The sequence below is a fragment of the Pieris brassicae genome, chromosome Z, assembly GCF_905147105.1.
Source record: "Pieris brassicae chromosome Z, ilPieBrab1.1, whole genome shotgun sequence".
NCBI classification, from domain to species: Eukaryota; Metazoa; Arthropoda; class Insecta; order Lepidoptera; family Pieridae; genus Pieris; species Pieris brassicae.
The window spans coordinates 11,330,114-11,347,629 of NC_059680.1; the positions used below are offsets into that span (position 1 = coordinate 11,330,114).

General features: G+C 32.8%; 2 protein-coding genes and 1 pseudogene across 2 annotated transcripts; all 3 read right to left on the reverse strand.

Annotated features, from left to right (window-relative positions):
• Positions 1-1,175: 1,175 nt before the first annotated feature.
• Positions 1,176-3,527, reverse strand: LOC123718848. Its single transcript, XM_045675769.1, has 3 exons — positions 2,547-3,527; positions 1,973-2,473; positions 1,176-1,259 (listed from the first exon to the last, which is right to left on the reverse strand). Exons 1-3 carry the CDS (start codon positions 3,525-3,527, stop codon positions 1,197-1,199), a joined length of 1,545 nt encoding a protein of 514 aa, XP_045531725.1. The 3' UTR covers positions 1,176-1,196.
• A 1,240-nt stretch (positions 3,528-4,767) lies between these two features.
• LOC123718850 lies at positions 4,768-9,903 on the reverse strand (annotated as a pseudogene).
• A 4,703-nt stretch (positions 9,904-14,606) lies between these two features.
• Positions 14,607-15,799, reverse strand: LOC123719033. Its single transcript, XM_045676122.1, has 2 exons — positions 15,645-15,799; positions 14,607-14,927 (listed from the first exon to the last, which is right to left on the reverse strand). Exons 1-2 carry the CDS (start codon positions 15,648-15,650, stop codon positions 14,646-14,648), a joined length of 288 nt encoding a protein of 95 aa, XP_045532078.1. The 5' UTR covers positions 15,651-15,799; the 3' UTR covers positions 14,607-14,645.
• Positions 15,800-17,516: the final 1,717 nt, after the last annotated feature.

A 17,516-nucleotide genomic window follows, 5' to 3' on the forward strand; every position in this document is an offset into this window, starting at 1 on the left:
CACCAACATGGCCAAAAAATGGTGTTCATAATGGCATCCGGCTTCGTGGGCCACAATACTCGCCCATGCATATATAGGAATAGTCCTATTATATATGTCCTCTCGCGAGGTTTCTTAAAAACATGTATGAATTAAATAGGGCCCCCCCCCCGCGCCACAAGCATCGAAAAGATTAAAAGAAAATTACAAAGTGCAGTGTTGGCTACTAGTGAAGCCACTAGGCTTCAGCGCCGACCTTCATCCCTCACGTCGTAGGTTCGATCCCCGCATGTGCACATGGATTTTCTGTCAATGTGAGCATTTAACATTCGCTCGTTGAAGAACATCGTGAGGAAACCGGCTTGCCTTAGACCCAAAAAGTCATCGGTGTGTCGGGTACAGAAGGCTGATCACTTACTTGCCTATTAGAATGACAAATGATCGTTAAACAGATACAGAAATCTGAGGCCCAGACCTAAAAAGGTTGTAGCACCACTTATTTATTTTATTTTTATTTTCAAAGTATTTAATATGTATTATATCTTTTACTACGACGATACGAACTTGTAACGAGAGTGAAAACGAGAGTTATTGCTGTACTTTGCAATGTTATTTGTTTACAAATGCCATTACTGGGCGTGGTGGCTATAAAATACTTGTATTTTAATAATATCACCATAGCCTCTTGTAGATATATACACAATTATAGAGCAAAGTGTGACGTATGACTGAAACATATAGGTTTTGTTATTGTTTCTTTTCTGGATAACCCTAAGTGCATATAGTTTAAGATAGTTAAATATATTGGCATACAAAAATGTTTTGACTATCTTCAAATTGAGCACAGAAATCATAATATCATTTATTCATGTACGTCTAAAAATTCAGATTTCAAATTTAAATTTACTGCCCGTGTTCAAAGCATGGGCGTGGACGAGAACTGGCAATAAATATTGTGTTATTCTTAACAAAGTTGCTTTGAATTAAATAAAACTATTTTATAACATTCTTCGTAGCCACACATCGGTAAAAGCAATAAATGGCTTGAAAGTAGGCTCTCATAGTTTTTATTAAAATTCACACAGCGCTAAGTCTTTAAATTTATTTTTTTCCTAAAGACAGCGTTATTATTTAATCATGAATTACCTTATATTAAAAAAAACAAACAGTTATGATATATATATATAACGATTAAATTCTTATGTTAATAGCGGGTGTTAGCAGCTCAAAGTAATTGACGGTCGATTTTTCTCCTGTTTTTCTTTCTTTAATACATTTCTCTAAAACAAAAATAAAGTTAGCAAAGTGCTCGTTAATATAGCTTAACTAGTACAAACAATTTTGTAACTCTTCACCGGTCTCGTAGTGTTTAAACAAAGGCCGTAAACGTCAGTGCGCCAGTGCGTATAGCTGTTTCGTGAAAAACATTTAACATATTTATCCCTTGTCAAATTGACAACATTCATATCGTATACAACACATATATAATTATAAACTTAATTGGACAATACACATGGTGGGACCAAATGATGTAGATGTTGTTGAAAGGTATTCTAGAAATCTAAAGAGAAAGATGAAGACGTAGAGGTGGAAGGATGAAACTAAGAAACTTTTGTTTTCTTAGTTAAAATACATCACATTTAGAAAGAAAATAATTTTTTTAACCGGATTAAAGCTATTTGTATTATTATAAACTTATAATTATTACATAATTTTAAATTTATTTTTTTTCCGACGTTTCGCGTGCTTTACAGCGTGCGTGAAATGTAATAGCTTTAATCCGGTTTAAAAAAATTGTTTACTTTCAATGTGTTAAAGCTATGTTAACGAAAGACAATACTACATCACATTTTTTACTTCGTCTTCAGTGAGTAAAATATTTATTACAAACAAGTAATAAAAAGGTACGGACTACTATCGTAAGAAAACTTAAATGACTAAATGTTTATACCGTTCAACAATTGCGAATTCATTATGTTGAACCTAAACGTACCTGTGAACTCCTAAAATGTTTCCAAAGGCCATAACGTAGTTCCCAATCTTCAAAGAATAGTGTATCCTTATTCCAATTGCCGCGTTGATTATCAATCTTATAATCATCCAACAACGGCGGATTAAGTTGTGGAGCATCCTTCGCTCGTCTCGAGACAATTTCGTTGACATACCGATACAAGTCAGGGGCTTTATGCACCCAGCATATAAGGGACATTAATGAGAGGACCACCGCATGCAGCCAGAACCTACACTTCTCCGGCATGTCTGTTGTTATGGCGAAGTCCTGAACAAACATTACCATGCACGTCACCGCTACAGCTGTCAAACCACACGGCACTTCTAATACCAAACATGACATCACATAGTATAGCGCTTCGATGTTAGCCTGATTGAAGTGGTTCGTTTCGAATGCTTTAACAAAATAATCGTGGAATAACTCCCTATGCTCTCTTATGAATGCTTTGTCACTTCTATCGTATTCTCCAATTTTCAATGGAACCTAAATGAAGTGTTAGTTGAAGAAAGAAAATTTTCATCAAACAGAAATAATATAGAGCAGTGTGATATATTACCTGTGAAAACTCGTAATATATTGTTGGGACAATCAAGTAAGAACAATTCTTATGTCGATCAAAAAATCTTGCTAGAATTCGACATCCACAGTAGCTGTATAAAGTATCAGTGGAACCAATCAGTTTCTTCACGATGTGATGAATGAAACCTGATCGAAAGCTCTCGCGGTACCGACCCACTTCATACAAAAGCGCTGCATAGTCCAGTAAATTGGCTACGTCCAACACATTCTCTCTATCTATATTCATCATTGTGAACCAATTCAATATTGTGTTAACAATAGCTAGTTTATGTTTGTTTGAAGCTTGCTCGAAGATTCGCCGAAGACACACTTCGAACCCTTTTTTAAGATGCTGAAAGTTCGGTTGCTTATGACTCATATTATTGGTGAAGAAATTCAAAAAGCGTGTCACGAAGGGTAGCAAATGTTGGCTGTCGATCACCCAACTCTTACTTTTTAAAAGCTCATATAGAACTCTCGTTCGATGCCTTGCTGATACAATATCACTGAAAACTATACAATGGATGTCAGTGAGCATAATGTTGAAGAGCGTGATCTTTCCGTTGTTGTAAAATAATATTACTTCGAGAATTTGTGCTACAAAATTTTCAAAGGTCCACAGAGACACTTCAGAGAAAAAACGTATAGTTGTCTTTATTACTAACTCGCTGTGTTCGGGGTGCAAAAACTCCATGAGTTGGTGGAATATTTCTTCAGCTGTATTAAACTGTTTAGATGCGAAACAAAGCCAAAATTTACCGCTTAGCTTATCCATCTTAAGTCGCATACCGAAATAATATATAAGAGATAAAGATGAGTAGATAATGTCATTGAAGTCACACTTTTGTAGGGTCTCTTTCGTTGAATGGTTCAAGAAAATTTTTAGTTTCTTCAATGCAACTAATTTATTACTGTGAAAGTTCGGATTGAGATCCACAGGTTTACAAAGCTCTTGAATCTGGTAAAGTATGTCTACCATGACTCCAGTATTCGGGATGCCTGTTTTATTCCACATTTTACTAAAACTCGCTGTAGCTTGGAAGTTGTCATTTGTCATCATATTTATATATTTTTTTATTTTATAAAAGAGATTTGATGTAGTTTTTTCCATATTTACGATATCGCTACATTATTTTATCTAAAAGCTATTAGCTATTCTAAAAATATTACAATTAAACAATTTGAATGCAAATTCTTAACTCTAGTTTTTAGAATCCCTTGATAAGACATAGGGTTCCTCCAACTTCAAAGTTCCCATGCTTAGGCCGGATCCAGTGCCGCTGGCCAAGTACCAGGTGGGGCCGGACCTACGCGCTCTCTGCTCTCCCATAGATACCAAAAATTTTGTAAAAAAAAATTTTTTTTTATGAAACCTCTCCATAGTAGTAACTAGTTCGACCTATTAAATAATCTACAATAGTAGTAAATAGAACTTGCTCGTAATTTGTTTAGCAAAACACTTGCTTCGCACGAACGAACGCCATCGTCCGGAACAAAACGTTTACGTCATCACTTTCGTTGCGTTCTAGATTTATTGATAGGCAATGGCACCAATAGACGGTTATGTGATATGTTAACTTGAAAAAACTTTGGACCCCTTTGTGTTTTGCTGCGAAGCTTTATACGTTTCCTAAAAGCCAGGGTCGTCAATCTACAAAACCGCTATCCCTCCAAAATAAATCAATAAAAAAGTGATTTTTACTAAAAGACATATTGAAAGTTCGTGTATATTGTTTCGTTAAAAATTGTTCTCTTCTGTATGCAACTTTTATGTGAATGTTGTTGTTGGTTTTAACAGTGCATGCTATCATGGACAGTGTGTATAAATGAATTTGATACATTATAAGCACGGACTAGAGAGATACGTCTCCTGCCTCGTCAGTCGGTTTAATGCATATAATGGTGATAAAATACAAAGATTTATACGTAAAAGGTACAGTGACAACAAATATTATATAACCAAAATAAAACAACAATTAAATTACTAATTTATTATAATGTTACCCATCTATAACAACACTGTTGGCTTATTCTATCAGTCTTATTTAAAACATAAATAAATTATATTGTTTTATCGTATTATTAAAATTATCTCGATATAAATCTCTTTTCTTAGACAATATGTATACTATAGTGACCGTATATTTACTAAAATGTTCAACGGTTTTGCGTATTTTATGACCTACAATGTATTAACGATTAACGAATTATAATTATATTTATTGTTGTGTTTGTGTCTTCTGTGACTCTGCGACAGACACTTGTTGCGGTACTGCATAGCTTTGGGAGTAAGTTTGAGCCACGTACGGTCCGGGACTCTGTTCCTGGAGCTTCTCGGCTTCTTCAGGGGCCACTGGGCACATACAAGGCACCAATTGCACGTGTTGAAGGGATACGGGGGTAAGGCTAGACCCGGCGGGAACACTTATTGGGATTGGAGCCATGTTTTGCTGAAGTTGGACTTCTGGTTGCACGTACTGTTGGGGCTGGTACACCTTTCGCGACTCGTAAGGATAAATGTACTGATATCTGTACGATGGAGACATGTTCGGTGATAGTGGCTGTATCCATTTTTGCTGCGGTGTTCTGAAACAAAAGGAATGTCAGCTTTAGACTTTAGAGAGATTTTATGTAAATACCCTTCATAGAAATCAACCAACAAATTACACTCATAATGGTTTATTTATAGCACTATTCTGCTTATACACGTAATATAATTACACAGACATTAATGTTTGGCAAAAAAGATATGTGTATGAATTGTATTTGTTAATCTGAGAGTGTAATTTAGCTAATGAAACGTTTAATAGAGAAAATATATAAATATATTAGCTTTAATAATTTACAGAGATAAATATCTAATTAGCAAATAAATAGACATATAAAATAAAACAACAGCAATATAACAAAGAAATCGCATTGCATATAACTTTCGCAACATACAGTTATTATATACAACTCAGCTTATAATTCTTATGTTATTAATATAAATAAATCAAAATTTAAACATTTATTGTTAGTACAAAAAGTATGTAGGCATAATTGAAAAATAGGTGCAAAATATTCATCAATTTATGTAAGCAATATACTAATAATATTAAAGCCGCACCTAGGTCACACATATCAAGAAAATGAAGAATGTATTTCCAGGATAATAGGTGCGAGCGGGACAAACAAACCGCTTATCATATAATGTTACAAAAGCAAATAACGGAAAGAGAACAAAAATTACAAATAATAACATTACTTTTTGATAATAAAATAACAGTAATTTAGAAATTTCAGGTGATAATTAAAGATTTAAGTTGTAAGTAAATAATGCCAGTATTAAAAATACACTTTTTTTTAGGGTTGCTATTTATCGAATTTTAATTCAAAAACACTCACCCAGAATCTGAACCCCATTTCAGGAAAAAGGCTTCTGTGCTTGCTATTAACGCCAGGGCGATAAGCATGAATACCTGAAAAGAGACGTTTGTAAATAAAAAATAGTATGCGATAGCCTTCGATAAAATTAATCATAAATTCGGCTTCCAAAAACATATTATATTTAATTATACTTAAGCCATTCTCATTGTAAAAACAATACATCAACCTTTAAAATTTGTTTTTGGTTTTCTATTTATCCCTATTGTATAATGATAATTATTGGTAATTGTTTACTTTAGCTCTGGCTAATTATGATCGTGGTACACTTTGCTGGGGCAAACAGGCAGGACGCTAACCTGATGTTATGTGATACCGCCGCCCTTATACATTGCCAGAAGCCTAAAAGTCCGTTGCCGACCTTTAAAATTGGCCGTAGAGATTTGTGGTTTATTCTCGCTGTATATAATATTACTGATTTTAGTTTTAATATAAATATAAATAAAATAAATTCTTGAGCAATAAACATTACATCACATAGATATTAAATATGGAAAATTCATTGATATTACGCGACCTACGAAAATTATTGTACGTAATTTCTAGTAAAAATGTATTAGATAATGGTGAAATCGATCTCGAATACATAATTATCCCATGAGAAATTTAATGAGCTGTCCCATTGACATTGCCACGGTCACTTTTTGTTGTTATGTTAAACAAAAGAGTGGGTAATCAAGAACCCATCAAACGAATAAGTCTTGAACATAATTATTTCTTAATTGTTATAGTGGATTTATTCATGGTTAATGGGAGGAAGGAGAGCTCCATTCCGTTTTCCTTGCTTTTTTATCTGTTAAGTCTGTACTGTCTGGTACTTCTTTTTTGGGAAATGGGATACTCTTCTTTAATAAAATCCGAGAGGCTCTTTTATCTCTTATAGCCTTTTGATAAATGTAAGAACTGTAATCAAGAAACGCTGTGAAAAAGCTACAAAGTTAACGATTATGTAGTTGTTAAAGGGCCTGGGACTAGTGCTACACAGGCTACATCTAATTCATTTTCGATATTTGTGTTTAAATAAATGTTGTTTGATGATTTTCTATTTTAAAAGAGTACCGAGTTTGTACGCCGACTTTTTCTCACGGCCTACACCCTCTGTCTTCTTTGCCGATTAAAATTTAATGACGTGGAATAAGTGATACCTGTATCTCATGTTCCATAATAAACATATTTTAATTTACTTAAATCGTAGAAACATAGCCGAGATTTGAATCCTTACAACCTTACAAAAAAGTCACATGATAAATTACAGCTCAAAATTTGTCAGTTTTTATTAGAACTAGCAGATTTTTTAAATAGTTTATTATTCATATTGTTCGTGAATTTTTGAACTGTGTGTTGTTGCCGGAGCTTTTTTAAGACCATTTAAATTTGTCTATTTGTATAGTATCTATTTGATATTTATATACATAAAAATAGAAAATACTTATGTTTATGTATATAAATATCATTTTAAGAAATATTATTTTTTCTAGATGAAGTTCACAAAAGAGATTTGCGTCTTTGCATGAATTACAATCTTGCCTATACGATAAAATGGCTAATAAGTAATATTATGTTGATATAACAATAATCTAACATAAAATATATAATTTTCTACAGTACTAGTGAATAGCTTCAACTAAGGAAGCAGGAACTAGGAAAAACACCTTTTGTATGGCAATTAAGGTTTATAACAATTAAGCAAAAGAATTAACTTCTTCCGACTTGGTGTATTACTTTTGGAAAAAAATGAATTATTCAGTAAATTATTATTTGCGTGAGACACTGTAGTTGATATAAATTGAATAACGTTTGATATTATGTGTGCGATACAAATAATATAATAATGGACCAATTCATATGACTAATAATGTAAAGTTCATTTAACGACAAATTTACGCGCCATTGTCTGTGGCAGAATATGCGAACTTAGTATTGTACCATCTTACACATTTTTGTACTATATTCTAGCAATAAAATAGTATTATTATAATTATAATGTAATTCATTAACAGTCTTAGTGTTCTATAATGTTTTGACACTATGTTCCTGTCTCCGAGAAACTTCTTTTACGCACTTGCGCTTATATTCACTACACTAGGTTTATTAACTAAAAAGGTTTAGTTCTCTTTAGACGTATTATTCCTGTCGTATCAAGTTGTTTTGCCTCAATACTTACAAGCCTGTTTAAGTGAGCTAAGCTAACCTAAACATAAAAATAAATTAAAATATAAGTTGTTTTTGTTTAATGTTGAATACTTCACACGGTACTCTGTCACTCCCAATAGCTACAAAATGGAAATCCAACAAAAATATTGAGCTTTAAAGCAATACAAAACTTTTGAAATCCGCGATTCGGATATGTGAGAGAACTTTGAAATTGTATACGAAAAGTTTATTCCATTGTTTTTTTGAAGCAGTATTGCCCTAGGGATATCTAATAACTAACCTGCGTTGTTTTTTTTATTATATAGCCCAATTATCAACTACCCAATTAATTTTCGCTGACGTCTAATACATATAGAAATGGGTGAATGTACTACAACTGAAGAATACTAAAAAAAAATCAAATTTAAAAGTGTTTAACAGAAATTTTACAAATTGTTTATATTTAACCATTTTTAATTATTATTTTACAGAATATTGTAAATACTTTATATTTGTATGTGGTGCCACGATTATTTCTTATAGGCTCGCAAACAACCTTTCCTACGAGCAGGAGGCTGTGGCATTCACGCTAAACTATTTATAAGATTAAAGTAATTATCTACAGAATAGATCTACAATAATGCTCATCATATTCGTATATGCCTCAGAATAAATTATTATATATTAATTTCAATATGTTTCTAGTTCAGTATTAGTTCTGTAAATTTCGATAGCTTTAGAACAAAAATCACACCGATTAAATTAGATATACAATTTCCTAGGCAGCTTTTACTCCGACACACCGGGGATAAAATAAGCTTTATATTCACAAAAACTCGAAATCAACACGGGCTAAGCGGAAGTTAACAAAAAAAAAACGTTCCCATTGTAATTATCCAAGTCAAACATCAATGAGAAATCATTTTAATATGAAGCTCAGAACTGATGAATATGATATTATGTATCAACACGTCAAAAGATCGGTCGGCATTGATGGCTTCATATAACAATGACTTGCTTCATGCTTGTCAATATAACTGATACCTTAATACAAAGATGTAAAGACGTTATTACAATAAATAATAAATCAATCTTGCTAATGACCTGAAATAATAGCGATAAAAATGTATTCTCAAAGTTACGATGATGTTGTATTTAAAGTCAATTGAATCAATATGAAACACAATTAACTGAATAGACCTAGGCATTGAAGGACTATTGATTTTGGTTTTTTACTGCTTATTGGCTGTCGGCAATCGACTAATTTGTATAAAATTTGTTTTTATGAATGAATGCAAAATTGTAATCGTTGTTAGCTTTACTCTGTAGCCCTGCAGGTGACGAAGAATTAGAATAAATCTAACACCCATTCTATATACAATTTGTTTTATGCTCAATATTCATATTTGTATTACTGAGTAACCCTGAAGATTATAATCTATTTGGTTTAACATTCAATAATGGCTACCTGAGACTATGGACAGGTCGAAATCTAATCTTCATATAGAAAATGTATTTTACGACTATGAAAGCTCCGTTATTCTTTAAAAACAAAATTTAATTAAATACAAACGTTTCAGATTATTATCACAACGTTAAGTGTACCTTAAAGACAGTCACTTAGTTGTTACTGCGACTTAAAAATACGTCAACATATGGGATTTAAAATCACAATATCTTCGCTTTTCCTAAAAAGTTAAAATTTTACAGAAATCGCATTTATATTAAACTTAATTAATAAAACTTTCGCTCATATAACATCAGTTTAAACTCACCAAATTACTTTGTTGATTCATCACTATCAAAAATCACACGAAAACTATAATAACCCAGATGGAAGTCGAACGCACCCAAACCAAGTGCCGAATGATCGTTCCCATGGGATCATCTGTTTTTTATACGCAGAGTGACCCAGTCCGTCCCTAAATGGTGTGTTATTCACGTAAAATCTTTGACGATTTCATTTATAATGTACGGCCGCTTTGTAATTTACTGCGTTTTATCATATTGTCGTGATTTTTTTGTTTAAACTGGATTTAAAACAATCGACTAATCAATGAGCTGTGAATATAAATGAATGAATCAACATAATAATTTGTAAAAGTGGATGAATTTATCAAGGAATAAATGAGGCTTAGTCATTATAATATATATATATATATATATATATATATATATATATATATATACATAGAATAAAAAAATATCCCAATTCTAACCAAATATAATTAATTAAATAGTAAATACTAATTTGTTTTGTTGTTCGCGGAGATAGATGAACATATATTGATTTGAGAACTGGTAGTAAATGTAAAATTAGAAGCATTTTATATACATTTCTGTTTTTGACGTTTATAAGCGTACATTGTGTTATCTATATGAATAAATAATTTTGAAATTTTGTTTTTTTTTATAAGACACTAAGTATGCAATGTATTCATTATTTTTACATATATAGCCTGTGTTCTTTAGATTTAGTGAAGAAACCTACTATTAAAAATATTTTATAAATCCCGCATTTTAATTACCAACATCTCACGATTAAGATGTCGTTAACCTTTAGGAATAAGTATAGGTCCACAACCCTGCCATCAAGTTAATAATAATAATCTTATTAACTTATCTTCACTCCTATCTTTACTTAAAATTACCGTTATATTATCCCGAATTTAACAGGAACAGGTACCACTTAAAGTTTCACAGCCTTTTAAACATGTCATGAATGAACTCTTTGATTGAGTTCACATTTTGTGCTTTGAATGTATCTATCTGTGAATTCAAACGTTTTAGAGTAACTGTCCATGTCATACACGTAGCAAGTAGTTGACTTTGTCAAGAAATTACATCTGAAGGAGCCATATTTCAATAAACGAATACATAGCTGTCCAAGATTTGATAAATACCTATGTATTAACAACATAACAGTTCTATTTTCAATGTATGTACTAAGTACGTTATTAAAAAAACATGTTACTAGTGTATTTAATTATAAATTTTATTGGTGACTCTGGACCAGGAGCTGTGGAAATTCTTCGTTTTAAAGGCCAAGTCATAAGATACAGGGGGTGGGGTGGGTAATTTGATGATACAATCAGTAAATATTAAAACCTGCCTCTGTTGAAATATTAAAATTGTCTCCGTGTAGATAAAAAGTTACCCGACATTTGCTGAAATCTGTAAGACTAGGGAAGAGCTTGTTCCTGTCCTGCTCCGGTGTTCCAACAAAATATATATTTTCAATTAATACATTTTCTACCACTTACCATTTTCTACCGTACGTATTGTCCGTGAAAACGATCAATGTAAAAAAAATGTCAAGAACACTTTTACCTTTTACATTCGTTTAAATACAATTTGTATTTAAGCTAAATTTTTCATTTACAAAATAATTTATGCATATAAAGTCGTATCTTAATATTTGTAACTAGTCCGATACGGTTGTTGTATTTTTTTAAATATTTTTAGTAATTCGATAAGTTTTTAAATACCTCGTAAATTATTTTTTAAAACCCTAACCATAACCAACAATTTTTTTTATGAAATACCCAAAAATACATTAAATTCCAACATTCTACTATAAAGCTACATTTTTTTAAATAGGTATCAGTAGGTAGCGTAATAGTATAGAGGTACATGGCACGCTTGCCGGGTCAGTTAGTAGTTTCAAGGTAATTAAACATAAAGGAAAAATAAATGTATGGAAAAATGTACGAAGACCTTTGAAGCTCAGAATAAAACGTGTGGAAAAAAGTCTATAAATAGTTAATAAATAAATATTTGCGAACACAAAATGTGTGGGTTGTAGAGCCAGACGAGTGCGACAAATAAAACCACATTAAATGTATGTATCTACACAGAAGGCTGATCTACAAAAGAATCATTACATAATCAGATCATTGACTTGATTTCACTTAACATAAGCTGAGCGTCCTGCCCGTTTGCCCCCTGTTCTATAAAATAAAAAGCAAATAGTGAAGCATTAGTTATACAAAAGTTAGTAAGCTCTAGAAAATATGACCAAATTCCCATTCTCAGTTCCTTAAGGAGAGGATATAATGACAATCGTATCCAATCGGTACCTATTGCTCGATTTTCACGTAGAGCCTTATTCCTATAAAAATATAAGGAACATGTAATACTTATATTAAATGCGAAATTAAACTTATAAAAGGAATGTTAAAGATAAAAATATTCAATTACAGTATAGTTGATTCTGTGGTCATTTCTAAGTTTGATTTACAATTTTATGAATTAGTTCCTTTTGTGTTCTTAACTTATGTTTTGTTGGAAATTGAACCTTCAACTTAAAGTTTTTTGTAGCGAGCACCGTAGAGTGACTCACCTTACCAAACCTCTCTAACGGTCACTAATCCGTGATCACACAGATTTTGCTTGAAAATATAAATATTTTTTTTACAATTTAAATTATTATATTTTATAACTAGCTTTTATACATATATGAAAATATATTACATATACTTTCGTATATTTCAGTCAAATTACGTCTACTCTGAGATGAAAAGAGACACCTTTAATAATAAAATTAAAATTTATTTTTAATAAGCTTAGGGTTAGTTTTTACGTTATGATCCTATTCTTACAATGCCATCTCATTGCGAAGGCGAGCATCATGACTAGTTCAATTTGGCTGCCGCACTTCTAAACAATGCCTTGGGGCTTTGACCAAACCAGGGGGTCATAGGGTTTTCAACCAAGACGTGCGTCTGCGGCCAGGTTCCTTCTACCTGCCACTTTGCCTTGTATGAGTAGTTGAACGAGCTCATAATTTTTGGTGTTACGTAAAACGTGTCTGAAATACTCAAGGTTCCTTTTCTTAACCTTAAACAAAATCAAAGTTGGAGGAATTATTATCACCTTGCAGCCACGCCTTTTTTAGTATAAATTTTATTTTTGTTTCAATGTTAAGTTGTATCTTTAAAATAACTTTCTGACATGAATAATACCTCATAGTCATGTTTTCCGACGCGTGAAATCCTAAATGAATGCTCCGTCAACATTACAATGGAATAACAAAAACTTTCTTCGGCTCCGTAGCTTCTTAATTACCTTTGATTGATATTGTAGTGAGGGGTCCTTATTATGTTTTTAAGTATTTCCGCTGTTATACTCAGCCAAGGATGTCGATTGAGAATTCTTTTATTTTTTTCCTAGAGTAGCGTGCGATACTTAAACGTGAGGTCGTGATCCTGCTGTGAAACAACTTTTTTGGAGACCTCAATGTGCAGGACGTGCTGATGTGCTAATAAATAAAACATATAATATAAGACCTATATACACTTGTTTTGACTGTAATTGCGTATTCCTAAAAACCGGCAACGCACTCGCCTTGTAGCAGTGCGAGTGTCCATGGGCGGCGCATTACTCAACTAGTGGGCCTCCTGCCCGATTGCCCTCTGTTTTATAAAAAAACTTTATATCTATTTTCTGTTTCAATACAAATTTGTTTCAAGTTTCACCGTAAATCTTACCCGCCATAATATATATCACTTGAGACTATATGTATAGATATTTCTTATTAATTAGCAAGTATATCTTACCTGTATACTGTGGAATAAGATGTAATTTTTATCCATTTGAATGTATACATAAACACATAATACACACATACCTTATAAGACAGTTGCCCAAACACATATGTAATTAGTAACCAACAAAGATAATATGAGAGATAACGGCTTAGCGACGGTCAAGCCGAGCCAGCCATTAGGGCTCCAAAGGGACCATTTACAGTTATCATGACATTCCTTACTTGTATAATAAAACAAATAACCGAATAGCCAATAGATGGAGCTACTCTACGTCTACTTTACATAGAAAAACGATTAGAATTTCATCGTTTCGGATAAATGTTAATTGCTATTAAGATGTGCTTAGCCGCTACGTGGCCGACAAATTTATTTAAATTGCCCTCGGGCTGTATAGTTTTTATTTTATTGGTATCATAGTTGATATTAAAGGCTTAATGGTTGGGTTGTGTCATGTTTAGATTTACAACAATGAGATTTGGTAGTCTAAAGTACTCAACTATTATCTAGTCAGAAGTCAGACAGCGTAAGCGCTAAGCCAGAGAGTACGCTAGTTTTTATTGTTATTTTTGTGTTAATAAATAAATAATTCACAACATTTTAATGTCACTAAATCAATACAATTTTAACACACAGGCCTCTGTTACATACACACACAAATACACACCCACACCCTACAAGCATTCTTTCTCTTTCATGTTATTGTTAAGTCTGTATGTCTGTAATACGGTAGCGTTTCGATTTAATATTTTTTTTGTATTATAGTTAAGTAAGCTGTAATGTTTTTCTTAATAAATAAATCACTGCACTAGACGCAGTAGACAGAGACATGTATTTAAGAGCTTTTTAATGTATTTAACAGCCAAGGAAGCTGGACAGCTTCCCATTCATGTATTTCTGAATCATTAGATTTATCTTGATTGCGAGTTATCTTTAGATTTAACAAAACAATATACAGCACACAAAAAATCATTTATTTAAAAAATAGATGTTTATTCGTCATCGAAATTAAATCTTCTACCACCATCGAATCGGAAGCCGTAAGCGGCAGCGTTTTTAACATCTACCAATGCAGGGTTACGGTGTTTGTAGAAGCTTCCGTGACCATGCGCAGGACGCGATGACCCGTTCGGCACGCCGTGCGCTACTCTTGGGTAGAAAGCCTCGAATTGCCCGTTCGAAGGCACCACCGTCTTTAATACCTCATCCTCAGGATCGTAGGGTGCGCATACGCATTGCGATATCACAGCGAAAACACACAACACACTCAGCACCTGCAAATAATGTATTAAAAGAACCTCTTATATAGGTAAAAATTGACCTGGGAAATTATGTAGTCTGTTCTTTAATGTTCACTCGGAAGACTTTTAATACTGGACTTCCTGTCAATCACTCCACGGTTAGGGAGTTCTTAAAGAAATTTAAATTGTAAGGCGAAAAGAAAAAATATATATGTCGTTTGATTACGCGTGTAACAAAACGCGGGTTTGATTTACATTTCGCTGCGACTTCTAACGAATTTTCGAACCAAGTATGTAATACATACATACATAATGAACTAGCGGACCAGACAGACGTTGTCCTGTATGTTATCCCAAGTAATTGGGATAATAAACAAAGTATGGCAGTCTAACTGCAGCGCCATCTGCCGGGCTGATTTGTGAATCTAAACTTTCTAGGGTGCCACCCAAACGACAGAAATAGTACAAAAAAAAACATTCAAATCGGTTCAGCCGTTTAAGAGGAGTTCAGTGACATACACACGTACAGTAACATTATATACATAAAGACGTAGAAACTGCTTATTTATAAACGCAAAATTACGTCACCGCCACATTTATACATTCAAGTTTGAAATTTATTTCCAAACCTTGCTGTTTGCGAGTTCTTTAAACCTGTATATTCATTACGTTAACAAGTGTACATTAATATTCGATAGTTAACTTTATATAAAATACATTCTTCATATCAATAAAAAGCGTATGACGTACCTTCATGATGTAGACAACGATTAGGTAATGTTGGTCACCTTGGACGACGCGGACGCTACAAGCGAAGGCTCGCCAATACTTTCCCTTACTCGAGTGGCCACTTATTAAGTCACCGCAGTGGGGAATTTACTATTCGCTATAAAACATAGACTACACTTGCTAAAGATGCCATAGAAAACATCATATTCAGTTAGTAAATTGTACTCAACTGCTTTACGTTTTTAGATGGAATCGTAAACTTGCTAATCCATTTATAGACATGTTACATAAGAACTCAAACTCTACTTTATCTATAGCAAGTGACAGTCTATAGTAATATTAATAGAATTGTGCTGCTATTTAATAATAATTATTCATCAAAATCCATTCTCCATACTCTAGTTATCTATAAGCAACATATATGTCACAATATACCATAACATATCGTGAGACCATTCCAATATTAGTGATAGTGTCTCGAAGTTTTATTTGTGCATAACATTGTTTTAAAAGGACCTTGCTCTGGAAACCTGAAGACGAAGAGAGGATGGAGCAGAGTGGAGCAACAACTTGATTTTGAGAGAACTACATCGATCTTGCATACACAAACCTCGGCATCAGTATTGCTCTTAAAAGTTCTACAGGTCCTGTTCTTATGATACGAATAATATAATATATTTGCCTAGGGTAGACCATTAAAATTAACTAAAAATTTAATCAGCCCAATGGTTTTCAGATTATCAGAGATTTACTCTGACGATCCTAGAAGACTTAGTACCTAAGATCAATAAAAATTTCTTCAACTTACATTTCAAAGTACTACTTAAAACAGTATAGATTTATAAGCGCCTACTTTTAAGTTTATAGCAATTTTAAGTTTTACGTTCTCATTAATATCTCGTGTATCCTTACTGGTTTATACGGAGGACAACAATTTACAAGGTTTAAATTGATGCTGCTTCAGTTTTAGTTATGACTTCTGTTCTTTTCGAAGAGCCTGGCTATTGGTTTCTTTAACCACGAGACTTTTGAGAATCCCACACTCGACCAGGGGCTTTCGACAAAATTTCTCATATAAACTCACACTTTATCACGTGACAATTTTCATACAAATTCGTTTGGCGTTGAGGGGTGTAATAATCCTTTATAAAATGTATGTTAGTACTTAGTAACATTCATACTACTATTATTATTATTATACAATGTGTTTCGTATGTAATCATATTAAAATGATAACGCAGAACTGCTCAACGATGTTAAACATTTAATTGAATCTGCTCTGTGGTGGTCTGGTGGAATTAATTCGGTCACATTAATGTTTTTTACCTTTTTGTGTAACGTTGACTTTTGTGTAACGGAATTGCGACAAAAGTAAGGAAATATCTATATATCCCCTGCCCTGCTCTACTTAGTACTTACCTTTTGACCTCTCAGTCGAATTGTCGCTGTGACCGAAATTGGTTATGTAATTTGTCCACGCGCAGGTCCCTTATGCGCGTGTATTACTCTTAAGTCTTACGAATAAAGATGTGATTTGTAAAAACCCAATATGTGAACCCCAGTATTAATAAGTGATGTGATAATAGTGATAGTAGCTTATGAACTTTGCGGTAGAAACACCAATTAACTATAAGTACAAATATTTGCTAACAAATACAATTTTGTTTACATCACTAAAAGTTAACTGTTAAAGTGAAATGCCACAAAGAAAAGTAAAAATCTTATCGGTAACAGCGGTAAGTTTCTTACCATAATATTGTATTTGATTTTATTGTAGACGTTTTATTAAACAAGGTCCGTACGACATAAAATAATAATATATATAATCGTCGTACGTGTAACATATATCATTTGTTGTGATAGGTTATACTATTATAACAAATTTTGAACAAT